Here is a 27,808-nt window from a genome sequence, read left to right as displayed (position 1 = left end):
GTGCACGAGGCGGCGCAGCTCAGCTCACGAGCCGCACGGTCACAGGCTTTACCGAGAAGAAGAGCGTTTTACCATGGAGCAGCGGCAGTGAAAAACATAAGTAAATCTTTATAAAACGTTATAATAACTGTTTTTAAATACAGCCGCCATTATGGGCTTAATAAGTTGTTAATGGTTTATACACTTCGGGAAATTCTACTGTTAATCATAGATAAAATAGCTTAACTGATATGTTAATGCTACCTAGCATTGTTTGCTTCTAAGACAGTTCTGCTCGAGGTGTTTAAGATAGTTCTTTATTTTGGATTTTATTTAAACAGGTGATATATATATATATATATATATATATATATATATATATATATATATATATATATATATATATATATATATATATATATATGTATATATGTATATGTATATATACCGTGTAGTTTTACTCTACCTAATTTTGATATTAACTGATTATTCTGCATCTTCTGGGTCAAGTTCACTAAATGTCAGCTTTGGGGACAGCTGACCATCTCACCCTTATGCGCTTCTTCCTCAGACTGACCACAAAATCAGATAAACACAATTGTCTAGAATGTTTCTCTATGCTTTAGCATTACATTGTACCTTCAACAGAGATAACAGACTCAAAGCACAGAGCAACATGAAGACATGGTGTGAGAAGGTTGGAGTGGAAGAACCTGCAGAACCCTGACTCTGATCTCCAGACCTCCTCACTCTTACAACATCAGTGTCTGATTTCACTAATGCTCTTGTAGCTGAATGAGTAATCTGATGAATCACTAATCCCCACAGCCACGCTCCAACATCTAGTGGAAAACCTTCAGAGAAAAAAAGAGTGGAGATAATTATAACAGCAAAGAGGAATGGGATGTTCAACAAGCACATAAGTCTGTGATGGTCAGGTGTCCATGATATTTTGGTCATTTAGTGACTAAAATCAGTTTTGATTGATCTTATTTTACTGTAAACTATCCCAGAGCATTCACATTTGCTAATATTTCAGCCAAAAGTGACAGGATACAACTGTGCAGGCGAGGTTTAAGGGCCTTGCTCAAAAACCCTATACTAGTAGCTTGGTGAGGTGAGGGTTTGAACTCACAACCTTCTGATCAGTAACCCAAAGCCTTAACAACTGAGTCTGTGCAACTAATTTTACCATTCTCACAAATTAAACGAAGCAGTCCAAAATCAGTGTGATTTAAAACCTCCCAGATGGAAACTGGACATCACTGTTTATCGTTTAACAATAACATTTATCACTCTACTGTTGCTGTGCTTGACAGATCACGATTATTGATCCGCGTCTTACATCATGAATCGGCCGAAGCCGACCAGCATTAGGCGCCCTAGTGGTGCCAAAACCTCAGGTATGTGATTTCATGTGTTAGTAATGAAAGTGCTGAAGAGACTGTTTTTGTAGAAAAGAATTTCACATTCTCTTTCTGTGCTGCTTCTTAGGTCACCCTCCTCCAGGAGACTTCATCGCTTTGGGGGCCAAAAGCCAGGCCAGTGAGACTAAAGCAAACCCAGCTCTACTCAAACCAGCATCCACAGGTTTGCCACCAGACCGCAAGAGAGAGGCTTCATCATCTTTGCCATCCTCTTCAGGCCTGTCCAACCTGACGAAACGTCCCAAACACCCTCCCAATCCACCCAGTGCACTCTCACGTCTTACTGAAGTAGCAGCTGTTGACAAAAGAGCAATTTCACCCTCGATCAAAGAGCCATCTGTGGTGCCTATTGAGGGTGAGGCAGTGTAGGATTTAGTTAGTGCTAATGAATTAAGTTTGTTTACATTTTGTTGGCTTGTAAAGTTTTTTGAATGATATTGAAGGGTTTATTTTTTTCAATTATGAACACTTAAGGCCTGGATTATTTTCTAAGTTCTGTGATGGTTTTGCAGTTCCTCCGGCTGTATTACTAGACGAGATTGAGGCAGCAGAGGCTGAAGGCAACGATGAGCGTATTGAAGGACTGCTGTGTGGTGCGGTCAAACAGCTGAAGATGAACCGGGCCAAGCCTGACATCACCCTCTACCTCAGTCTCATGTTCCTCGCCAAGATCAAACCCAACGTGTTTGCGACTGAAGGAGTCATCGAGGTTGGCATTGTTTATATGGCGGTTTTCATTATTTCTGTCAGCCTCTTGATTTTGTTGTGTGTCCTGGTACAGGCTTTGTGCAGCCTCCTTCGGCGTGATGCCTCTATTAACTTTAAAGCTAAGGGGAACAGCCTGGTGTCTGTTCTGGCGTGCAATTTGCTGATGGCAGCGTACGAAGAAGATGAAAACTGGCCTGAGATCTTTGTCAAAGTAAGTAGCTAGTTTGCACATGCTTGTCCAGTGACCTTAATGATCATCCTTCATTCTGGATGAATGAAATGTTTTTATATTCATGTGTGTTTTGTTTTCATCAGGTCTACATTGAGGACTCTCTTGGTGAGAGAATCTGGGTGGATAGCTCTCACTGTAAAACCTTCGTAGACAACATACAGACTGCGTTTAACACCAAGATGCCGCCAAAGACCATGCTTCTGCAGACTGAAACGGGCCGTTCCGGAGGAGACCTCAGCGCAGGTACGCCATTCACTAGTGAAGAAAGTCATATGGGCTACATAAACACAGGGAGAAGCAGTAAATGACTGTCACAATTTTTGTGTGTTACATAGCAGTCCCTTTTTAGAGATATCTAGCTGACATGTAGTGTTACTAAGAGGAAACTGATGGCAATTACCAGCACCTTTGATTTAAATATCTAAATAGTCCTGTTTTTTATCTGGTTGGTTCTTTTCCCTGATCACTTTGTGCACTGTTCACTGATATTAGTCACATTTCCTAAACTTATGTGATATAGTATACAAACCAGTGATGTGATGTCAAGACTGTAGAAGGATTTGCTATGGTTTCTGGTTAAGGAATGAAATGAAATGTAATGCATGGTTAAATGATTAAAGGTTCTACTTTGTTTTTTCAGGAAACAGTCCCCACCCTTCCACTCCGGATGAGGATGACAATCAAACTGAGCTTCTAATTGCAGAGGAGAAGCTTAGTCCTGAAGATGAAGGACAGATCATGCCCAGGTACTGAACTATTACAGATGTCTCAGCGTTACGTCCATATGTTTTAGTACCGCTGCCTGTAGTTCATATAATATTACAGATATGTCTGTGTTTCAGTTCAGTGACTTTTGTGCATTTTTTTCTTATGACTGACTCGCATTCATTTAGGTACGATGAGTTGGCAGATAGTGTGGAGGACTATGTGCTGGATGTATTAAGAGACCAACTGAACCGCAGGCAGCCCATGGACAACGTGTCAAGGAACCTTCTGCGTCTACTAACGGCCACCTGCGGATACAAGGAGGTTAGACTGATGGCTGTGCAGAGGCTGGAGATGTGGCTGCAGAATCCAAAGGCAAGAAAAAAAATTCTCCGACTTTTTTCGAGAGGGTTTATGTCACTGGTTTAGGAAAGATAAAGATGATGTAATGCTCTGGTTCTTTGTGATTTTGTTATAGCTGACAAGACCAGCGCAGGACCTCCTCATGTCTCTGTGCATGAACTGTAGAACCCATGGAGCTGACGACATGGACGTGATCTCCAACCTCATCAAGATCCGTCTTAAGCCAAAAGTCCTCCTCAATCATTACATGCTGTGTGTCCGGTAAGCCATTCTCCTCCAGTTCTTCAGGATTTAGGTTGCCCATTTTTGCCAGATTTCACTGTTTGTTGTATTCTGATGTTCATGTGGTACTTGTCGGTATTGCAGGGAGCTCCTGAATGCACACAGAGATAACTTGGGCACCATGATTAAACTTGTGATCTTTAATGAGTTGTCCAATGCCAGAAATCCTAACAACATGCAAGTGCTTCATACTGTCCTGCAGCACAGCCCAGAGCAGGCCCCGAAGGTGAGCCTCATACACACTACTAAAATGAATTTTTTTTTTCTCAATTCATAGTATGATTGTGACGTTTTAATATTTTTCTCTGTAGTCCTGTTTTAAACAATATCAAAGTGAATAGTTTGCGTTTACATTTATTTATTTATTTAAGAACAAAAAAAAGTGTTTATTTATCACATATACATTACAGCATGGTGAAATATTTTGTTAGCCTAATATAGCTTGCTACACAGCTAGTGGAAGAGCACAGCATCAGTCATGATACAACACATTTGGAGCCAACAGTGACAGCTTGGCAATGCTAGGACCTTCCAAGTAGTAACCCAGAGCCTTGATTCTTGAGCTACCACTGCCCTAGCAGATGCTTTTAGTGAAAAACAGACAATTGAAGAAACAAGAACTTTGTGGCAACAGTTTTAGGGAAGAGCAACATTTGGGTGGGGCAGTCAGGTGTCTGCAAACGTTTATCCATGTAGTGTATTTCAGTTCTGGAAAGCCTGACATTTTCTGACATGGTAGAAAATGTCAGAGTGTCACCACATTAAGGGTTTTCCCAGACCCCCACACATTCATTTATGTTAGGAAAATGTTTAATAAACTTTACTGCTGTTGAAACTACCTGGATGTTTAGTATTTTTGTTGACTTGTATGTATGTAAGTATATTGGTTGAATTGAATGCTGTGTACATAAAGTCGCATTCAGAGCAACTTAAGCTCACGAGAATACAGTCTCATCAGTTTTATTGTCTGCTGCATCACTGTCCTATTGATTATAAACTTTCTTTCTCCATCCAGTTCCTGGCCATGGTGTTCCAGGATCTGCTGACCAACAAGGATGATTACCTGCGGGCATCTCGTGCCCTGCTCAGAGAGATCATCAAGCAGACCAAGCATGAGATCAACTTCCAGTCTTTCTGTCTGGGCCTCATGCAGGAGAGGAAGGAGGCCTCCTATGCAGACATGGAGTTTAAAGTGAGCGTCTTCCACATTGTGTGTTGATTATGGAGGCCATTTATAGAGAACTGTTTTATTCACAAATGCATGGATTTAACATAAATATAAAACTAGAAAGCACTAAGTGGAAGGGTCTCACTCTGCCTAAAGCCGAGCTGCTTTCTCAGTATTAGCATGTTTACAGTGAAATAAGATTTCTATTTTTATTTCTTTCCTTGCATGCAGGAGCGTTTTGTTATCCAGGTGACAGATTTGTTAACAGTGTCCATGATGCTCAGTATCACAGCACAGGTCAAAGAAGCTGGTATTGCATGGGACAAGGGCGAAAAGAAGAGTAAGTTTCTGTTTGTGTAATACTGTATATGTTGCTAACTTTGATAAATGACTATCTATTAATTTCTGTGACTGATTTAGGATTCAAAAGCTACAACACAAATCCCTATAGCCATGCACCAGTATTCAATGAAAAGTTTTCCAGGATGTATGGAGCTTGTTAGAAGTGTGATAGTCAGGTGTCCATATACTTTTAATATATATTTATATTTATATAATGTGTGTGTATGTGTATAAAATAGATATTTATGTATGTAGGTATAGAGAAATGTTCAGTTCTCTATAAAAAACAGTTCAGTAAAAGTATTCCCAAAGGATACAACACTTTCTGTTCTCCACAATTTCCATTAAATGTATTTTACTTCTAAACGAAATGATGCAGTGAATGCTATATTATTATTCAGCATTATTCATAATATCATTTATTGCTATTGGTTTTGTTTATCACATGTTAAAGCCCTGATCCTAATTATTGGTGTTCATGTTCTGATGTCTGTTTGCTATTGTATCAGATCTGGAAGTTCTTAGAGCTTTTCAGAACCAGATTGCTGCCATCCAGAGAGACGCTGTGTGGTGGCTGCACACCGTGGTTCCGTCTATCAGCAAACTGGGACCTAAAGACTACGTGCACTGGTATTTGGGAGACTGACTGTTACTTGCATCAGTATAGTCTTATAACTATTAACAGGACATCTAAAATAGGTCATTTAAAAACATATTCATCTAGTGCATTTTGCACATAAAAGGCAGCACATAGTAAAAACATGACCTTAAAACAGTTTGAAATATTTAGAAGTGGAACTGAAACTGTATGTAGGAAAAGATAATACTGTTTTAATCGTAATATGAATAATCTAGATATGAGTCTTATTGGTTTATCTTCTATAGATTATCACAATGACAGTGTTCTGTATGTTCTCTATATGCTGTAGCTAATGTTTTGGATCTGTGTGTGTTGTGTGTTTGCCTGCTGTCGACAGCCTCCACAAAGTGTTGTTCACAGAGCAGCCTGAGACATATTACAAGTGGGATAACTGGCCTCCTGAAAGTGACAGAAAGTAAGCCCTCATCATTCTCTTGCACAAGATTTGCTATGATTCAAGAATGCTATCGCTAATGCTCTCTCTTCTCTGTCTGGTCAGTTTTTTCCTGCGGCTGTGTTCAGAGGTTCCCTTGCTGGAGGACACACTGATGCGCATCCTGGTGATCGGCCTGTCTCGAGATCTGCCTTTGGGCCCTGCTGACGCCATGGAGCTGGCTGATCACTTAGTGAAGAGAGCCGCAGGAGCGCAGTCAGATGGTAGCGCGGATCATTCATTCTCTAGAATATTTCATTCTGCTGACTTTGAGTGATCTCGAGCTGGCCCTCTGCCTTCTTTTTGTAGATTTGAATGTGTTGCATGTGGAGAGGATTCAGATCATCGATGCTGTCCTGAACTTGTGTACATACCATCACCCAGAGAACATCCAGCTCCCTGCAGGGTAACAGTCATTAGTTATTCATAATAAAAAACAAAATCCAAGTGTAGATCTGCATCTGACATGTGGTCTGCAAAAAAGTATGTGTATTGGAAGGGGTATAAGAATGTTTTCAGGTGTGTAAAATATGTACAAAATGAAATAGGAGCTGGTTGGATATGGGTAAACATGACTAAGAAATAATAACACAAAAAATTGAAATAATGTCTTTTATTTATTTTACTTTCTACATTGTATTTTACTTGTCTGTTTTATCAGGTTCATATATTTTGTCTGAAAATTACTTTACCTTTGCCTCACACCTCCGGGGTTGGGTGTTTGATTCCCCCCCACCGTCCCGTGTGTGCGAAGTTCTTCCTCCAGTTCCTCCAGTTTCCTCCCCCAGTCCGAAGACGGGCGTTGTAGGCTGATTGGCATCTCTAAATTGTCCTTAGTGTGTGAATGGGTGTGTGAGTGTGTGTGCAGTGTCTTCCTTGAGAGATTGGAGCTGCCTGTAACCCTGTGGAGGCACACATGTTATATTTTACATAACTGTGTTACATAATTTTACATAAAGATCTGTTTAAATACGCAAACATATAATGAGTCAACCTAGCTGCATGACTTATGGGTGCAGGTTTCTTAGAAAGGACCCAGGGAGTACTCCAGATTAAAAGGGAGAAGGGAAAATGATAAACTGTACAGTTTAGGTTTGGGAAATTATTCAGAAATAATAACACTTTGATTTGGTTTATCTCATGATCATAGTGTAGATCCTCACATATCCTAGTTAGTGAACAGAGTGCAGGGTCAGCCAAGATATAGCATCCTGGAGCAGAGACTGTAAAATGCCTTGCTCAAGAGCTTGAGCTCATGACCATGATGGTTTGTTTTTGTTGATTTAAGCTGTACTGAAATGTTTCAGGTATCAGCCTCCAAATCTAGCCATATCAACGCTCTACTGGAAAGCTTGGCTTCTGCTGCTTGTGGTGGCAGCCTTCAACCCACAGAAAATTGGTGAGGACTTCAGATTTCTGCAGTTCTCTGACATTGTAATAACCTTTAAACACGGCTACATAGACTTCATTCATTCTTTGTAGGTCTGCCAGCTTGGGATGGATACCCCACTCTGAAAATGCTTATGGAGATGGTCATGACCAAGTAAGAAAATACTTATTTCTCTCTGGGAATGCCTAGGCGTTATTTTTAAATGAGGCTATATTTCTACTGTCTATGTTTTAATCTTAAAGTCCACAGTACTAATGACTTGGCCTAGTGCTACATTCCAGCCTACTAATGCCCTACTAACATGCCAGTCATGGACTTTTGTCCTTGAAACACAACAAGTTGATGTATAAACAAAGGAAATAGCTATGATTGATTACCTGGTATTTGTTCTGTAGCTGTATGAACATTTTCATAAATAAACACAGAAGCTTCTTGACATGCAGTAACCTAACTAATGTTCCCTGTTTGCTGCTGCATTAACATATTGTCACATCTGTTTGTCAGTCAGGTTGAGGCTGTTGAATTTTATGTTGAGTTTATTAGTATGAAATCCAGCATTAATGGTGTTTCATTTCGGTAATCCTAGGATTTTAGATATTGAGAATGGAAGACATGAGTCCAGGGCAAAATTAGTTCCATGAAGCAGTTTGTCTATTCGTCTCGTTAAAAAGTTTCCCTTGGAATAAAATGGATAAAAATCTGGAACATCTAGAGGCATTTAATATTTTATTTGTCAATCATTTTCACAATTTGTGGAAAAACCCATAATATGCATGAAAGCTTTATGAAAACAAATCTTTATCTTTAACTGGGACCCATCACAGGTTCCACATTTTGTTCTGAAGTATTTAAAAGCGTATCATAATCAAAATGTTTAGCAATATAAATGTAGTGTACTTTTTTGGTCCATTTAATGCAGTCGTGACAACATTTTCATCACAGTAATATTAATGAACCACACCACAAGCTCTAAAACTCATTAATATTCTCAATCAACCTGCGTACAGCAACTACTCCTATCCACCATGCACGGTGGCTGATGAGGAGACGAAAGCAGAGATGATTAGCCATGAGCTACAGATCTCCCAGAAGGAGCGCCAAGAGATTGTGGCCTTCGAAAGCCACCTGGCGGCTGCGTCCACCAAGCTGACCATCACAGAGAGCAGCAGCCTGCTGCTGTGCCAGCTTACCAGCCTGGCGCCAAAGTAAGTGTCCAGACGTGATCAGTTAGGAAGACACGGTTAATTTGCAGTTGAGTTCCAGTAATAGACCTGTTTGCGATGGGTATCGTTGACTCTATACTATACATATGTGTCTGTGCGTACATCATCTCAGGGGTCCACCACGCAGACCACCACCACACATCCAGGAACAGCTGAAGAGTCTGAACCAGTCACTGCGCTTAGGGCATCTACTGTGCCGCAGCCGCAACCCAGACTTCCTACTCAACATCATCCAGAGACAGGTGAGCTGTCATGATGTCAGATTCATTAGTGACAGAGTATTCATCGGTGCCTTATTTCTAAAATTACAGTTTTCGTTTGCTATTCTGATGAGACTTGAAAAAATGATGAATACCTCACTAGTGGGTTGCAATTCTCTGCTGTCAGCTGCATTAGACAGTTTTGATAGCATGTTGGAATTCTCTGTGAAAAAAAATAGCAAAGAATTAACCAAAAAAATCTGTATTCTGAATTTCCTGTGACTGTATAATTGCTGCTGCCATTGCTGAAGACTGACACGCAGGACTGACCACATAAAGTTTTGTGTCTGCGCATCATTAACGACATCCATTTTTGTAATGCTGAAAACTGAATAAACTAGTATAGATGAGTACTAGTATACAGTCCATCAACAAACAGCAGATCATCCGATCCTCCCTGTTCTGCTGCCACATACCTATATGTTAGTTAGCTTGTTATTGACTTAGCCTCTCTGACAAAGAGATTTCTCTCTCCCCCAGGCAATCATCCTTTACCCCAAAAATTCTAAGATAAACTAGAATGGTGGTTAATCTGTCCTCCTCACTTTTCTGCCTCTGTTGTTAAGTCTGATTGAATCCCTGCTGTCTTCTGATGTTTGTCCAGGCATCGTCTCAGTCCATGCCGTGGCTGGCCGACCTGGTGCAGTCCAGTGAGGGGTCGTTGGATGTGCTGCCTGTTCAATGCCTGTGTGAATTCCTCCTTCATGATGCAGCTGACAACACCACATCTGCTGATGATGAAGAAGAAGGAGAGAGCAAAGAACAGAAAGCAAAGAAAAGACAGGTGCTGTATACTGTACTCTTCTTAATTAAACCTAACTGTAAATAATAGCTATTGGTGTCAGTTATCATTAACAAAATGTTTTGATTTGTTTTGCTTTAATGATGCATGATAATCTACTATACTTATAGGAAGCCAATAATAAATAAAACCAAACACTTCGTTTGTCCAGAAACCTGTGTATTTATTTCCAGGGCATGCATTTTCTTTGCAGAGTGATTTCTATTCCTTGCTTGCAGAATCTTTTAAAGGTTATTCATTATCTTTCAAAAATCACCTATAGTGTTGCCATGCATTTCTTGTAAGTCTTCTAATCCCTGTTGTTAGATATACTGTAAAAGCAATACTGCTATATCCATACAGAGGCAGCAGAAGCAGAGACAACTCCTAGGCCGGCTACAGGATCTGCTGCTGGGGCCTAAGGCAGATGAGCATACGACCTGCGAGGTGCTGGACTACTTCCTGCGCAGACTCAGCTCCTCTCAGGTGGCATCCCGAGTGCTTGCCATGAAGGTAGTAAAGAACAGCCGAAACGGGCATGTCCAGACAAATCCAGAATTAAGACAATGACTAATGTTAACATAATGTGGTTCCCCGAAAACACTGGATTTAGAATGACTCACATCCTCACAATAAATATTTGGCTCTCATCTGGGGAGAATAACTGCAGTTGTAAGTCCTGTAAGTGCAGGTGCTGCATTTTGTAGATTTTCCACCAACAAAGATTTTCTCTTGCTCCTTTGAAAGAATAGTGCTAGTAATCCTGTTGTCGGCTGTATATCCCTCTGAAACTATCATTGCTTCTTGTGTAAGAGCACTGAGTATTAAAATGTTGCATATTTAATTTGTTCTAGTCTGCAGCCTTCCAGTTTTGTCTCTAAACTCCACTTGTTTCATCCTAGTAAGCTGTTTTTTTCCCTTAATAAACACATTAGTGACTTGCATCATACACTTAGATGAGCAGGAACCTGCTGATAAGTATTGGATCCCCTACCGTGCTTACGTTAACACTGATGACAGCTGTAATTTAGCAGTTAATGTGCTCATGTTGCTCAAGTATTGCATCAGTGTTAATTTCTTGCGTCCGGTACTTCCTCGCTTGTAGGGTCTGTCCTTGGTACTCTCTGAGGGAGGGATTAAGGATGGAGAGGAGCGTGATCAGCTGATGGAAGATGACTCCAGGGATGCAGAGCTGCTTCCTGCCTATCAGTGGCTCCTGCAGGACCTGCCCAAGCTGCCATTATTTGACAGCGTGAGGGGTATGACGGCCAACGCCCTTCAGCAGGTCAGTCTGAAATCTGGCTTATATAATACTTATCATTACCATATATGTATTAACAGGATGTGCTAGGAAGATTTGCTGAAATAGACCAGATTAGGCTTAAGTAAAGCAAGTACTTTAAAATAAAAAAAATGGTCAGCATTTCTTTTTGTCTAGTTTCACATGTCTGTATAAATGCTGATTTTCATGTCTCTTCCGAAGGCCATTCACATGGAGACTGATCCTCAGACCATAAGTGCCTACCTGATTTACCTCTCCCAGCATGCACCAGTAGGGGAGCAGAGCCTGCACAATGATCTGGCACTGGTGAGATTTCATTTAATACTGTGAAATAATGCATAAGATTGATAAGTAAGAAACGCAGTGTCTATAAGTGTACATATGCGTCGTTTGTCCGTGTGTAGGATGTAGCCCGGCTGATTGTGGAGCGCTCCACCATCATGAACAGTCTATTCTCAAAGCACTCATGCAGGCCAGAGTCAGACGCCACACTCGTTGCCCTTATATCCATCTTCTCCACCTACATCTGTCGCATGAGGAAGACCAAGGAAGGAGAGGATCTTTACAGCTGGGTCAGCACAATGAAGTTTATGCATTATAGTCATCTACTCTTCTGGAAATAGCGTAGTCTTTTTTGTTTTGTGCTAATTGGCCCAAAACAAAATAATCTAATTTAAATAAACTAATCTAACTCCTTTCTGTTGGATTAAACAGTCTGAGTCTCAGGATCAGGTATTTCTCCGCTGGACAACAGGAGAAACGGCTACAATGCACATCCTAGTTGTCCATGCCATGGTCATTCTGCTCACTTTAGGACCACCCAAAGGTACGCCGAATCTTTGTGTCTCATTTCCGTCTGAAAATTGATTGATCAGAATATCCACAAATGTCTTATTTAGCCAAAGGAGATAGATTTAGCTTTTTCAACAGTTAACCCCACATCATAGTTTTATATATAAACTTTTTTTGTTTCCTAGTTTCCCCCAGAACCTGAAAGATTGTTTTGACTATTATCAGCTGAAATAATTCTGTTACATCCAAAGTAAATATTGTAAATTATTAAACTACAAAAAAAATCAATTCAGTAGCCTAAAGAGAAGAGCTTGAAACACCTACATAAGTGTCAATCATTCAAGATATACATGTTGATTGGCTTATCCTTGTTTTCATAGAAGAAAGAAGAGTTAATGCTATATAAATAGTGTTGATTGACTGAAGATACTTCTTTTGGCATATTTTTGTGTTCTGCTCCTACACAAAATTGTGTATCTTGGCAGATCTGAAATGCTCATTTAATATTCACTATTTGGTAATAATGAATTATTACCACTTCCTCAATTTTGTCAGATTTTATGGAGGTGTACAGAGAAAAGCAGAGGTTATGTTCATCACTGAGAGAAGTAGATGTAAAAGGGATATTTATTTTCAGACATTAGTCTGTGTAGTAGTTTATTCTGTACTGCATGGACTTACAGTGTGTACTTTTGTTTTTCTTTAACAGGTGAAAGTGACTTCTATACCCTGCTAGAAATCTGGTTCCCTGATAAAAAGCCCCTTCCAACAGCTTTCCTGGTGGACACCTCAGAGGAAGCTCTTCTCTTACCCGATTGGTTAAAACTGAGGATGATCCGCTCAGAAGTATCCCGATTGGTTGATGCAGGTAAGCATTACTTCAGATATAGCAAATGAAGTCCTTTGTTTAACCATTTGTGATCATAAGTGCGATCACATCTTTCTCTCCTTAAAGCACTGCAGGATTTGGAACCACAGCAGCTGCTACTGTTCGTGCAGTCCTTCGGCATTCCCGTGTCCAGTATGAGCAAACTGCTGCAGTACTTGGACCAAGCCGTTTCCCATGACCCACAGACACTGGAGCAGAACATCATGGATAAGAGTGAGGACAATCCAGCATGAATATCACCTAAATACTGCTATATGCTGCATAGCAAATATATATAAAAGGATCATTAATGAGCATATTATTTCATAAAATGTAGGAAAAAATAGCTCAAGAGTGTTTATACTTACTTATAAGGGTGCTCATAAGCTTTTTCTATATAAAACCATCTACTCACATGTATCTATACTGTATTACTGCAAAAGGCATGTACATCTAACCATGTTTTCATACTGTGACAGATTACATGGCTCATCTGGTGGAGGTGCAGCATGAGAGAGGAGCGACAGGCGGACACACGTTCCACAGTTTACTCAGTGCATCACTTCCACCGTGCAGAGGTCAGCAGTAGAGTCATTGACATTTACTCACCTTTGCACCACTAAATGTTTGGTATGGGAATTTATCTACGTGGCTGCATGGATCTGTGATGTACTTACATGGCCGTTATCACCTTGCAGACAGTGCAGAGCCGAGCAGGGTGAAAGTGACAGTGGAAACTCCACACAGCTCAGTGAAGATGAGAGCCGTGAGTCAGGTGCCTGTCATCAGCCCTGACGACGATCTCACTACTGTACTCCTGCAGGTACTGTTGATGCTCTTGTTGATCTTTACTGTATTAATGTATAGCATGTGCCTCACCATGCATTTTATGAACACCTGTATATTAATGCAGCCAGTCATGCAGAAGCAACACAGTCAAGAGCTTCAGGTAGTGTTCAACAAACATCAGAATGGTGACTTTAACTGTGACATGGTTGTTGGTGCCAGATGGTGGCATTCTGTGTAAACTCTAGAGACTGTTGTGTGTGTGAAATTCCCTGGAGATCAGCAGTTTCTGAAATACTGAAACCAGCCCATCTGGTACCAACAGCCCTGCCATGGGTAAAGTCACAGAGGTCACCTGCTCTGATGTTTAATGTGAACATTAACTGAAGCTCTTGACCTGTGTCTGCGTGTTACACTTATAGTTATATATAGGAGTTGTTTTATATATAGGACTTGTGTGTATACTTCAGTTAAAGTAACTTAGTTGATTTGTTTATTATTATTATTTTAGGTTTTATGTTTATAAAAATTGTTTATAAAATAAGTAGTAGACTTTAGTATTTTTAAACACTTACTGTGACTTTTTTACTCTGAATTTTGTATTAAATTTTGAACAGTAAGGAATTGTTCATTGGCTTGATTGTCAAGATGACTGAACAAACTAAGACCTGGCAGCAGTTTACTGTACTCGGACAGGTATCGGACTGTTTGTTCTGTGTACAGGTGTTCCCTGTGAAGATGGACCCGCGCTGGCCCACGCCCCCATCCCGCCCTCTGGCTTTGTCCCTGCAGCAGCTTCTAGCTCAGGAAGTATTACGGGCACGACAGGGAAAGGGCCAGCAGGGTGGCACAGCTGCACGGGTCTTGCAGGCTCTAGCAGCACTGCTTGGGTCGGCACACGCCGGACCACTAGTCGTGGCGATGCATCATAGCCACGCCTTCTCCTGCCCTCTGCTGCGCCAGCTGCACCTCTACCAGGTAGGAAATCATCAGGAAAACTATTTTTAATTTATAGACTAGCTTTTGGAAAATTTTTGGGGTGGAAAAAAATGGTAAATAAAATAATGTGAAAATCACTTTGTAAATAGTAAGCCATCAGGATAAGGCACATCTTAGTTTAGCTTACGTAGTATTATTTTTTTATATTGGGTCTACAGTGTTTATAGTGTCACATGTACACAGATGAATGTTAAATTGTTAGGGCAAGACAACTTGAGCAACTTCAAGAAATGTTTTATCCAGCAGCATCTTCTGGCTGTGGTGTAACAATATTGTTATGAAATGACTTTCCATAAACAAGAGCAGCCATTTAAGTCATGGAGATCATCCTGGAAAAAGTCCCAGAAAATGATGTTCTTAAAATAAAAGTCATCTCTTTGTGCTTATCATATGGTTATAAAACACATACCATTTCTGAGCACCGTCATCATTACATAAACTGACATGTCTATCTTTCTGTCTGTCTGCAGAGTGCATCCCATGATGTGGCTTTCAGCTCGCTCTTCTTTAAGGTGATCATGCAGATGTTAACCTGGTTGGAAAGCTCTTCACTGGAGGCAGGCTCACTTAGCAACCTGCTGAAGTCTCTGGTTGCACAATATTCTCACAAGCATCACATCACAGATGGTGAGCAGAACTTCAGTCAATAGCAGTATTCTGTGTTATATTAATAGCTGTTATCTGGTTACTGTTATGTGGTTTAGTTATGCTGATGAGCAGCACACTAATTTGTGTGTAGCCATAATAGTAACATTTGCTTCAATGATTCTGGTGTCAGTACGTACAGGTTTCCTGCACCTGGCAGAGGCACTCGCATACAGGCGGGACTCAGAGGTGGCTGTGAGGGGCATCATCGCCTCGCTACGAGCTGGGGAGAAGTGCAATGCTGAGCCTGAACTCATCAGGAAAGGTACCTCACTGTTCAAAAAATCTATTCTGTCAGAACCATAAGATGACCAAACATGTACTGTTTCTGAGCACTGTCATGATTATCTCGGTCTGGTTGTAACATTTCTGATAGGATAGCCTTGAACCTGCTTGAATTTAAGCCTCCTCAGCAGTTTAATAGCTATTGCGAATTCTTGTGCTGCTGTTAGCCAATAGCAGTGTTACTCACTTTCTCCAAAAAACTTCTATGTTCTGAGTTGTGGCTTTGTGTTTATTTCTCGTTATGACTTTGGCCTCCGACATCTAAATTCAAACCAGCACAAAGATTAAAACAGCCACACACAGGGGGTAAAAAAAAAACCCCACAAGGCCTCTTCAGACTTGTTTATGTCCAGGGAGAACAGTGCTGGCCATCAGTCGCAGTCTATGAAAGCTATAAAGGTTTTTGGTAAGACTGTGGGGGGGGTTGGAGGTTTACTGGAGAAAGCAATTACAGAGGATCTTAGGTTTAACCATGTGGGATTGGCCTTGAGCTTTGCTGGGTTGTTTTTCTGAGCAGCCTGGGAGCATTTCGCAATAGTCAGAATAGAAACCGCATTGTGTTATATATGCTGTGTGCGTGTGTGTGCGCGCGCATGTATTCTAGTCCTACAGGGATTAATGGAGGTGAAGTCACCATACCTGGAAGAGCTGCTGTCCCTACTCATGACTGTTGGCATGGAGACGGGAGCCCCCGGTAACACAGCTGGTCCTGTTGCCATGGTGATCTTGTTGCTGCTACAGGAGACAGAGGAGAGAGGGGTGAAGCTGGAGGCAGACTCTAAAACGTAAGCAGGGTTGATGCCCATAACATTCCTGTGGAGAAATTCTTCTTGTCATATAATTATAAACTAAAACCTAAAAAGTAGTGTCAGTTGATGTTCACCTCTTCTGTTCTTTTTTTTTTTTTTTTTTTAAGACCTCATACCACAATAAATCTCATGGCTGTTTGTTTATTATTAAGGAAGTGTTTTATTACAGTTTGCTGCATGAAGTAAAATAGAAATGCATGCATTAGCTATTTATTTCAGCGCTCTGCTTTTTCTACACCAGAACTCGCAAGAGCCAGTGTGGTCTGTTTCAATACAGACTTATAATAACATCTCTGTGTGTGTGTGTGTGTGTGTGTGTTCTAGCATTTCTGAGGGGAAGAGAACCAGCTCCAGCTCGGGGCTATTGGTTGATTGGCTGGAGTTGCTTGACCCGGAGGTGACCTCTGTGTGCTCTGACCTCCAGCAGAAATTACTCTTCTCGCTGAATACGGTACCTTTATCTGTCCATCTGTACATGTCCAGCCTGTGTGGGCAAATTTGACTGCATTTACTTGTCTGAATGTTTTAGTTAGTTTGTGTGTGTGTGTTTAAATAGGGTAAAGGGTCTGGAGTGTGTGCAGTCCCTTCCTACAGGCCCTACCTGCTGGCTCTGCTCATTCACCAGTCCAACTGGAGCACTTTGCACCAGTGCATCACCACACTACTTAACAAACCTAAAGAGCACAGGTGAGCACATACGCTTTACTAACTGCACACTCATTCTTCATATGAGCCACTGGGTCATTTGATGTGTTCGTATGTCTCCAGCGTGGATCCCTCCTCAGCTCTAGATTTCTTGTGGGCTTGCAGTCACATCCCTCGCATCTGGCAGGGCAGAGACCAGAAAACTCCGCAGGTAAGATGTAGCCCACAAAAAAAATCTTATTATTGTTATATAACACATGAATCAGCAACTAAGCATAAGCTAGATTATAAAATGCATATGTGGCCAAAAAACAGTTGAAGTGTAATCACATGAAAGCCATGTTAGGAGAAACGTAACTATAACTCTTATCATAGATTATGAATTTAAAGGAGCAGTTGTGGAGCCCTCTGCTGACTGTGTAACAAATTACATGGGACCAATCTCACAGCCAGCTGCTTGGGACCAGAACATGGGTTTACTTTAGCACGTGTTCTCAGTTTATTTTGGATACCTATTCTGTCATAAGTGTTTGGCATGAACTGGATAGTGTTAACACACACTAATCTAATCTAATCTTATCTAATCAGCATCAGTAAAATACAATAAGAAATTTCAACACTTTAAGATTGTAGTGATTACACTTACACAGGACAGTGTTTGTTCCTGTGTGCATTTGGATCCTGGAAAACATGTACACTTTATCTTCAGTGAGTTTTTGCTCTTGTTTTACTTTTAATTGCATCTATTATACCTTGCAACACCAATTCCAACATGACCCTGGCAGGATACAGAGAATTAAATCTTATTTTAATTAACAATAATAAACACTGCTCCTCCTCCAGAAACGCACAGAGAAGTTTGTCTTGAAGCTGACCATTGATGAGTTGATCAGTCTGGTGGATCTCATCCTGTGGGAGTCAGAGCTGAGCTGGCGAGACACAGGCAAAGCTGATGAAACACTGGACCAAGCATCCTGTTCTCTCATCCAGTCCCGTCTGCCCCTGCTGCACAGCTGCTGCCACAGTGACCCCCAGAATGTCCACACCGTCTGCGAGTACCTCCTTAACTGCATCAAGAAGTGGGGGGATAGGTATGACTTCTACATTCCCCTCTTCAAGCACAGAACTAGTTCATATCTCTGCTATAGACCAGGTTCTTTAGCTATTTAAACGCTGCAGGAATTTGAGTTTTAGAAAAAAGAAATTGCACATTATTCTAACTAACCTTAAAATTATAGGCTTGACTAAAAGATTTGAAATAGATTCAAACAAAAAGGTCTCCAGAGACATGCAGACTTCATTATTCCCTAACTTTTGCTTGCTGTTCTTTTACAGCCATTCATGTTTATTCATGCACAGAGCTTATGTTATTGCCCTCTGTGCCACGAATACCCTGTCTGTCATGAACTGTAGTTTGGAAGCAGAGCGCACAGCATAATTAGTTCTTGTAGTGAAGTAAGAATGGGAATTGCATGGTGCTTTGATATCAAGGAGTTTGCTCGCCACAGACTGATGAAGGCATAGAGGATTAATTCTCCTGCCGCTTCCTTATGCTGTGACTGTCAAAGATTACAGGGCACTTCCTTTTGCCAAAGGCCAGCACCTCTTATCATCCTGCCTTTAGCTATTAAAGCTCCATAACGAGGGTGAGGGTTTGGTCAAGGTCAGGCTTGGGAAGTTAACAACGAGAATTATTATTATTATTTTACTACATTGATCCGACATAAAAGTAGCAATTAGAATTAAAGCAATTCGAGTCAGGCTTCATAAAGTGAAGTTATAAGAAAAGCACAAACTGCTAACCCAAAGCGTTTTCAAATTAGTCATGAATTCTTGTGAGTTCTTACAAATTGAGAGTCATGCGACCGTGTTGGTCACGGAGCTCGCGGTGGGAACGAGGAAGGACAGAGAAACCATGTGTGCCATCTTTAGCTTTGTGTAGGATTACCAATTTCCCTGGTTTGGCGATCTCTCTGCGTTTTGCTGCCTGAGAGCACGATTATTGTTCTGGTAGGCCTCAATTACTCTCCAAAGAATGAAACAGAACCAGTGGTCAGACCTATGACCAGCTATTATTCTGTGCTCTTTTCTGTCAAGTCATAACACAGGCTTTGTTGGATGGACAGTATCTATTGTTTTTTTTTTTGTTTTGTTTTTTTAGGGCTTATTGTTTACCATCATAAGTGACCACATTGTAGTTTTTCCTGCATTTCCTCTTATAAAGAGATCAGCTTTTGTTCAGCTTGAAAGTATGTACTGTGTACACAGATGACACCTGAATCACAGCTTCTGTACAAAGCTACTGGAATACCTGGTTAGCTGTTTGAGGCACCATCATTCAGACACTGAAAACACTAACAATGTATTAGTTACACCGACATAAAGTTAGTGTGAATTATGATAAATGGCAATATTGTGTAGAGAGCAGTGCTGTTGTGGAAGAGTTTCTATTCTTTGCAGTGTTACAACCTGGGAAATGGACTAAAGTGGGATTATATATAACAAAAAAGCCCACAAAACACAAAAAATGGTTTAAGATGCTTAGAAAATTGTGTAGACTGCAAGCTTATTTACATCGATAGATTAGTAAACTAGAAGTTAAGTACCTAACATTAATGCAGTAATCAAAAATCATTTACACACAGATGTACACTGCCTGATCACACAGATGTACATTGAACCTGAAATTAGGTTCAATGAATGATTAAAACCTGGAAGGACTGGGATGAAACCACATCTTTAAGGAAGAAAAATCTTGAATGATCGTGATCGGAAATTACTTAAACTTTAATGAAATCAGACTATAAAAAAAAACAACAGTAGAACTCAGGGCTGTGTTTAATAGTGAAATTAAGAGCATTTCACCATCCATAACGTGATGAGAATTCAAGAGACTGGGACTAAAACTGCTTTGTAGCCTTAAGAAAGCTACTTATCAGTGAGGCTAATTGGGGGAAAAAAGGCTTCAATTTGCTGGGGCGCATAAAGACTGGAATCTGGAGCAATGGAAAAAGGTCATGAGGTCAGATTTACCCTGTTCAAGAGTGATGGAAGCTTCAGGTTATGAAGAGAGGCGGATGAAGTGATGCACCCATGATGGTGTACAAGCCTGTGGGGGCAGTGTTCTGATATGGGGTTGCTTTAGTCGGTCAGGTCTAGATTCAGCAATATTTTTCACACATAGATTTGTCACCAGACCTTAATCCCGTTCAGAATCTCTGGGATGTGATGGAGGAGCGGTCAGTCTCCCATCACCAATACAAGATCTTGGCAAGCAATGAATGCAACTTTGGATAGAAATTGGATCAGCTTAGACATTGCATGAGCTCATCGAAAGCAAATGGTGGTCCAATGAAATATTTGTGTGTCTCCTTTTTTTTTTTTTTTTTGGCCAGGCTGTGTGTTTTTGTGTTTTTTATTCAGACTTTCAGACTTGGTAAGTCATTTATTACATAAAAATTAGATTAGACCCACTCTCCTGATTCGGGATTGCCTTCATGGCAGCATAGATAATATCTTTGGATGCAGTTTTAGTGTTGTAATAAAGGAATATTTGGATTAATTAACATCAAGATGATCTTAGATTTTAATCTACCAGATGGATCCTGTTTAAGATTTTTCTCCACATAATAAGAAACAGTAAACTGACTGCTGAGGCATGTTTCTAAAACATGTCCTGTAGTGGCTTTTAGATTATTCTAACCACACGTAAGCATAAAAGATGTATTGCCTGTTACATTGAGATATATACATATATAATGTCTGTTAATCCGGTGAGACTGTGAACTCTCTGCCCTCAAATATCTAAATTCTTGTAGCCTTTAATATTTCTCGCCAGACTGAAGGTTGAATTGTAACCAACAGCAGCCAGGAACATGAGGGAAAATTTAATTACAGTGGAAAATGATACGTGATTACATCATATTAAAAACAGCAACCCCCCTCCAGTCTGTTCATGAACTCGAACTGATTCCCAGATAATACAATTATACAGAAGAAGCTACATTTCTTGTGGGAAACTACAGTGTTGTCAAAGTGAATGTTTAAAGTAAAGCATCTAAACATCTTTTGCAGTGTGATGAGCAGAAGGTGTGAGAACCTGCTGCTGCAGATATACCTCCAGTTTCCTGAGGTCATCCAGCACGTACATCTGCCCGATGCTACACTCAGCGGCGAGGCCGCTGCCGACGGGAGCACCTGCAAGGTACTGGCACATTGCTGAAGATGGTTTTTCTCTTAGAGATGATGTTCAAGTGACTTTTACTAGAGTGTTAACAGATGAGTTGAAGTGTCACAGCCGGGTAATTTGAAACAAATTTTGGAAACCTATCACCATAAATACAGAAGTGAGAACAGAACACAGGATGTGAAGTGTTTGTTTCACTGCTTCCTTCATGCTACTTTTCACTGCATTCTTCATGTTTGTTTTCTTATACAGCTGGACATCCTGGTGCATCGTCTCATCACACTTATGGCAGACACAGGAGACTCCAAATCGGCAGAGAGTCGTGTGTCAGACGCTACCCTGGCCTGCAGGAGGCTGGCTGTGTCTCATCCTGTCCTTCTGCTCAGGTGTGCTTATACTGTTCCTCCACATTCTATAGATCATCAACAGAATTAGCTGTTTTCTAATAGTCTAGGTCAACAACAACGCTCTGTGCTCTCTCTCTCTCTCTCTCTCTCTCTCTCACGCTCTCTCTCTCTTGCTCTCTCTCACGCTCTCTCTCTCCCTCACATGCTCTCTCTCTCTCTCCCTCTCTCTCGCTTTCTCTCACGCTCTCTCTCCAGACACCTGCCTATGGTTGCTGCTCTCTTGCATGGCCGTATCCATCTGAACCTGCAGGAGTTCAGACAGCAGCACCATCTGACATTTTTCAGTGATGTCCTGGCCATCCTGGAGTTGCTGCAACCGCGAGTCTTTCACCCAGACCACCAGAGGGCGCTGCAGGACTGCTTGCTGTCCTATATTAAAGTCTTACAGGTAGTGTATGGAGTTTTTGTTGAACTAGTTTCACAATTCATGTCTGAAACAGAATCAGATCACTGAGAGTCATGTGGTTATAGACATTTAATACTAAAGTACATGGAACTGTGTTTTACTGGGCTGTGCATCAATCCACAATACCTAGATACTGATGGACAGGAATATTTAACATTAAATTTGGATTATAGTTTATAACACTGTAGCAGCTTCTTATATTTAAGTCATTTTATTAATAAAGGTTTTAGGTAAACATATGAGTGCTTTTTGAAGTGTTACAGGAATACTTATTTTTTCAACCTAATATAAACGGCATCTGCAGTGTGGGTGAAGGTTACCACAGATTTTGACATGTTTCTCCATAATAATCATATTACCAATTTTAACAAATAAAATATGCAAAATAAAAAAAATGTAATATAATCATATTACTAATTTTAACAAATAAAATATGCAAAATAAAAAAAATGTAATATAATCATATTACTAATTTTAACAAATAAAATATGCAAAATAAAAAAATGTTAAATAATCATATTACCAATTTTAAGAAATAAAATGTAAAATAATCATATTACTAATTTTAACAAATAAAATATGCAAAATAAAAAAAATGTAAAATAATCATATTACCAATTTTAACAAATAAAATATGCAAAATAAAAAAATGTAAAATATCATATTGCCAATTTTAAGAAATGTAAAATAATCATATTACTAATTTTAACAAATAAAATATGCAAAATAAAAAAATGTAAAATAATCATATTACCAATTTTAAGAAATAAAATGTAAAATGATCATATTAACAATTTTAACAAATAAAATATGCAAAATAAAAAATGTAAAATAATATTACCAATTTTAAGAAATAAAATGTAAAATAATCATATTACCAATTTTAACAAATAAAATATGCAAAATAAAAAGTGTAAAATAATATTACCAATTTTAACAAATAAAATATGCAAAATAAAAAAATGTAAAATATTACCAATTTTAACAAATAAAATATGCAAAATAAAAAAATGTAAAATAATAATATTATCAATTTTAACAAATAAAATATGCAAAATAAAAAAATGTAAAACTTTTTATCTTTTAAGAGAAGTTATTCAAAGTAATTTGAAGCACAAACAAGTTTTCTTCCCATTTTCTCATTACAGGATTAAAATGTTTATCTGTTTTATTTCTTGTTTTTCTTTGTTTTGTTTTGTTTTTATGTTTTTAATAAAGGTTTTTGTCAAATTAAACCACAAATCCCTAATAATTCCGTTTCATAAGAGATGGATTTCTGTTACTCAGAGAAATCTACATGTAAATATTCAATACCTGTGTAGACATGTAAAACTCTGGAGTGCTTCAGTTTCAGACTGATTGTGAACGGATATCACACAAACTGGATAATTCCTTTAAAGGATGTTTTTTTTAAAAAAACAAAACAAAAAAACAATGTTAATAAGGATTTATTAATATTTACTAATGTGTTGCAAAAATGACTATTAATCAAAACATCTTAAATATTGTCTACGATTAATATTATAATAGTTCCTATTAGATTATTATTATTAAAATAATTTCTGACCTTTTTCTTAGAGCATGGAAATGGTCTTTAAGAGGATTTTGCTGATTTGAAGAATTTAATTCTATGAAGAATTAAAATAAAAATAAGAAAATATGATGCATGAAATAAAATAAATTGTCTAATCTTACATTTAGTTTAGTATAAAATTTTATAACAGGAAGTATTAAATGAATTATAATAAATTCAACAGCTTATAACTTGCTAACTTGTTTTTTTTCTGACATCTAATCTGCTTTGTTTTCAGAACTTCAGAAGATTATCCCGTACACCGGTCATTAACAAGTTTGTGCAGTTCATTCAGAAATACATTACTCATGACGCAGCAGCTGCAGTGCCTTATCTTCAGAAGCACTCTGATATTTTACAGTAAGAGATACATTCATATTTTATATATATATATATATATATGTGTTTAGAAGAATGTGTGCTGTGTGCCATAATTTCTTTCTCTCTCTATTACAGGGGTCTGGCATCAGAGAATCCTGACCTTGTGCAGCTGAAATCCCTGCTAGCCGGTCTCACTCTGCCTGTAAAGATGGGCTCCTCAGACGTCATTGCAGAAGACAAAGATGGTGATTTATATTTCATCTCAAAGCAGAATTAAAACCATATGCCCACTCATTCTGATTAAAATAACCTCTCTTGCGTTTAGCTGAGGACTCGTCCTCCGGTTCCTTGCCTCTGGTCAGTATCTCAGCCTCTACATCACTCAGCTCAGCGGATATGACCAAGTACCTGAAGAAGCTTGCTGAAGGGGAAGCCATTGAAGGTAAAAAACAAAAAAACCTCTTCAGTTTATTGTAAGTGGATAAATGCAAAAATGAACTTTTTGTCTCTTTTGTCAGATGTCCTGGACGTCCTGACTGAGGTGGATGAGAAGTCGAAGAGGAATCCGGAAATAATCCAGTATTTTGTGGTAAGCCCGATAAATCAAGTCTGCCACTAAAGAATGTGTGTTATGCCAAATGTTATGCCCCTGAATGGGACCGTGCGTTCTTACAGAATGATCTGCAGAGGTTGATGAGCTCGCCGGAGGAACTGTGTCGCAACATGGCCTTTAGTCTCGCACTGCGCTGCATTCAGAACACTCCCAGGTGAGCCAGCGGTATTAATGTAGTACAAACCTACACAAATATTATTTTACCACAAATGGGGTCAGGTACCATGATCACTGTTTGTGGAATGCACTGGTGAAGAAAAGCTGGCACTGATACCATAATATATTTTATGAAAGAGAGAACGAGACTGAAATATACAATTGATACATAATCAAGTTGGAATACAGAGAGAAAAGGATATTACTGAGTTATGCAGTTATACAGCATATAGAAACTCAAGTACAACACTAGTCACGCACGCAATTTGGCTCAGGTCTATGATGAATTAGGCACACACATACACAATGATATCCTCTCCTACCTTTACTTGTTATCTACATGAACCTAGTAGCTGCATTTTATCCGGGCTTGAGACCGGCACTGAGAATGAACATCTTGGTGGCCGGGTTAGTTCCCTGCCTGGGTATCAAACCCAAACCCAGGCCACAGCACTGTTCTAGACGTAATAAGTATTATCCAGTTTTTTTTCTGGATGTAATTCACCACCCAAGGAACCACATACACATTCTTCTTGCAGTGTTATGGTTTAAAATACCCCTGGTGTAATATTTTTAAACAAGGTTATCATGGTATAAAGTGACCTTTTAAAAAAAAAAAAAACACGAACACAAGTTGATGGTGAAGCCTGAAATGATAACAGGTTTATTATAAAATCTGTGCATGAAAGAGTCTCTTTGCACATTCCTGCATATATTGCAAAATCCAAAAGGAATTAAAAAAAAATCATACTCTTTCTGTGGGATAAAACTGGACCTAAAACCCAGAGAAAATTTGCTCTTCAGGCAAGTCTTTTAAAATTCCGTCTATATTTTATTGCTGAGAAGAGCTCTTCATGAAATGAAGTGTCTTTTGCCACAGAATATAAAAGAAGCTTTAACAACAGGATATATATTACCTGGGGTTCCCCCTCAGTCCGTAAAACAAACACTGACACTCTGACTTATTTGAGCAGGACTAAAATCACAGAGAAACACGTGTTTTAATTACATTACTCCAACTGCCCGGGTAAAATCAGTCCAGTCTGAACAGGACTTTAGAAAGGTCTCAGTCATCTGTCTTCGTGTGTAAATGTTAAATGTGTAAGACAAAGTGAACAGAAATTTTCGTGTGTGTATGCTGATGAAGTGCAAAGTGTATTTCTGACATAGCTCATTTGCATGTAGCGACGCCCACAAAACTCCATAAAAGGTCAAGTATTCAGAGAGCAGGAAATGTACGATCAGGGTCAAGCCTGAAACAGAGAAGTGAATATTATTTTGACCCGTATCTATATTAATAAAAATATTTAATGATGAATAATGTTAATAATAAGTGAGCACTACATCTTCCTTCAGTTGAGGTGTTTGTTTACAGCTTGTGGCTCTGCGTGGACAGACCGGCCTGTCCTCTTTTTATACTCCCCTATTTCTTTTATCATAATTAAAAGATTTCTTTTATTTGACTTTACTTCTGTTGGCTCACTTTATATTTTTTAATTAAGATAAATAATATAAAACAATTAGTTTTCATAAACTGGTGCTTTTAGTCCCTGATCTAATGAACCACCTGGAGGATGTCATTTTCGATGGAGACTCTAAAGCTGTTCTATTAGCCATTCAGGATAAGATAAACTCTGTAAATAATAATTAACAGGTTAAACTCTACAGTATATAGCTGATACAATAGTGCAGTAATCCATGCATTTTATGTGATTTGTTCGTCGATCAGGTCAGGTTTTACAGCAGTTTGTACATTTAATAAAAGTACTATGTATATTTATACATCCTCAGGAGCAGGAAGAGGGCTGAAGAGAGCTTTTTTCCATGAATGCTAAATTTTTATGTGTTTATACGAATGATTTATGTAGATTTCCATTTGTATCCAGCTTGATAAATGAGACCTGTTGTCATTATCATCAATGCCATTGACATTTCTCACATTGTTGTGATGCAGAAGTGCAGTATTTTCAAAAAAGTCAGTATTAAAATAACACATTAGATCACACACTGGGACTCTGTTACAACTCTCACTATCTTGAAAAATATCCATCTGCATTTTCTTTCTTGGTTTCATGTAGTCTGGCGTCAGACTTCCTGCCCACTTACATGTACTGCCTAGGCAGTGGGAACTTTGATGTTATCCAAACAGCCCTGAGGAACCTTCCAGAATATGTGCTCCTCTGTCAAGGTAATGTACATATTTCTTTCACAAACTTGTGAGAAATGATTGTGCAGTTGTCCAGAAGATTTCAGGTTTTTCCCCCTTGCTTTCTTGGCTGGAGTCCATATGAAAAATTCCTTCAGTAACGTAATAACTAATGACATACCTTCTGAATTCTCCTGTGTGTGTGTGTGTGTGTGTTTGTGTTTTCTGTAGAGCACGCTGAAATTCTGCTCCACAAGGCCTTCGTAGTGGGGATCTATGGCCAGATAGACACCAGCTCTGTGATCGCAGAATCCATGAAGGTCCTGCACATGGAGGCTACAACATAGGCCTTCAGTTTGGCTGTTTTAGTCTAAACACATTTTGGTTCAGGATTTGTGTGATTTTAGCTGCCTTAAATGTGAAGGTCATGCTAAATCAATGAAAAAAAAATTAACATCAGTGCATTTAAACATTTTGTCTTGTTATTTGTCTTAAATGATGTTTTTGCTGTCATCTGTCTTTATAGAGTACTTTGAATAATAAACAAAAAAAGATGTCTGAAAAAGTTCTCGAGTTGTTCCTCTCACTCACAGCCATGGCGGCGGTTTATCGAGATCATATTTTCACCATCTCGTTTAAGGGATCCCAGTTTATTTCAGTCTATTGTTCGTGGAACAGCAGAGCAGGGCATTGAACTCCTACTGAATGCTTAGAAATGAGTCACGCTAAGTTTTCTTGGCTCTCCCCCACTTTTGCGTCCCTGACGAAATTTCTGCTATGCTACACTGCTCTAATGGAAGCCAATTTGCCATGAAAGTGTGAGTTGTTTTCGGCTGGTGTCACTTCATCTGAAAAACCTCTTTGTCTGTTTGAAGGCAACTGGATGAAGATCATGCTGGTGAGCTCAGGTTATACGCAGCTCTATGAACCGTGTCTGTAATTGATTATACACTCTC

General features: G+C 39.3%; 1 protein-coding gene across 1 annotated transcript; it reads left to right on the top strand.

The window, feature by feature from the left end:
• Positions 1 to 27,399, top strand: ints1 (integrator complex subunit 1). The gene is made up of 48 exons (XM_058378061.1): positions 1 to 100; positions 1,299 to 1,382; positions 1,474 to 1,761; positions 1,919 to 2,115; positions 2,188 to 2,325; positions 2,430 to 2,589; positions 2,987 to 3,092; positions 3,240 to 3,426; positions 3,530 to 3,675; positions 3,781 to 3,922; positions 4,712 to 4,888; positions 5,096 to 5,204; positions 5,716 to 5,836; positions 6,184 to 6,261; positions 6,346 to 6,503; positions 6,589 to 6,685; positions 7,587 to 7,678; positions 7,762 to 7,822; positions 8,677 to 8,874; positions 9,005 to 9,134; positions 9,757 to 9,936; positions 10,297 to 10,446; positions 11,039 to 11,218; positions 11,417 to 11,521; positions 11,620 to 11,787; positions 11,930 to 12,041; positions 12,717 to 12,875; positions 12,963 to 13,109; positions 13,355 to 13,453; positions 13,574 to 13,698; positions 14,385 to 14,639; positions 15,131 to 15,287; positions 15,439 to 15,570; positions 16,195 to 16,375; positions 16,724 to 16,850; positions 16,956 to 17,086; positions 17,168 to 17,255; positions 17,888 to 18,135; positions 21,119 to 21,248; positions 21,483 to 21,616; positions 21,833 to 22,025; positions 23,855 to 23,976; positions 24,073 to 24,182; positions 24,263 to 24,379; positions 24,456 to 24,526; positions 24,613 to 24,704; positions 26,785 to 26,894; positions 27,084 to 27,399. Exons 2-48 carry the CDS (start codon positions 1,328 to 1,330, stop codon positions 27,197 to 27,199), a joined length of 6,579 nt encoding a protein of 2,192 aa, XP_058234044.1. The 5' UTR covers positions 1 to 100; positions 1,299 to 1,327; the 3' UTR covers positions 27,200 to 27,399.
• Positions 27,400 to 27,808: the final 409 nt, after the last annotated feature.

Source organism: Hemibagrus wyckioides, linkage group LG24 (assembly GCF_019097595.1).
Source record: "Hemibagrus wyckioides isolate EC202008001 linkage group LG24, SWU_Hwy_1.0, whole genome shotgun sequence".
Lineage (NCBI taxonomy): Eukaryota > Metazoa > Chordata > Actinopteri > Siluriformes > Bagridae > Hemibagrus > Hemibagrus wyckioides.
Note: the sequence above shows the minus strand (reverse complement) of the source record. Positions and strands in the feature narration are given on the sequence as shown.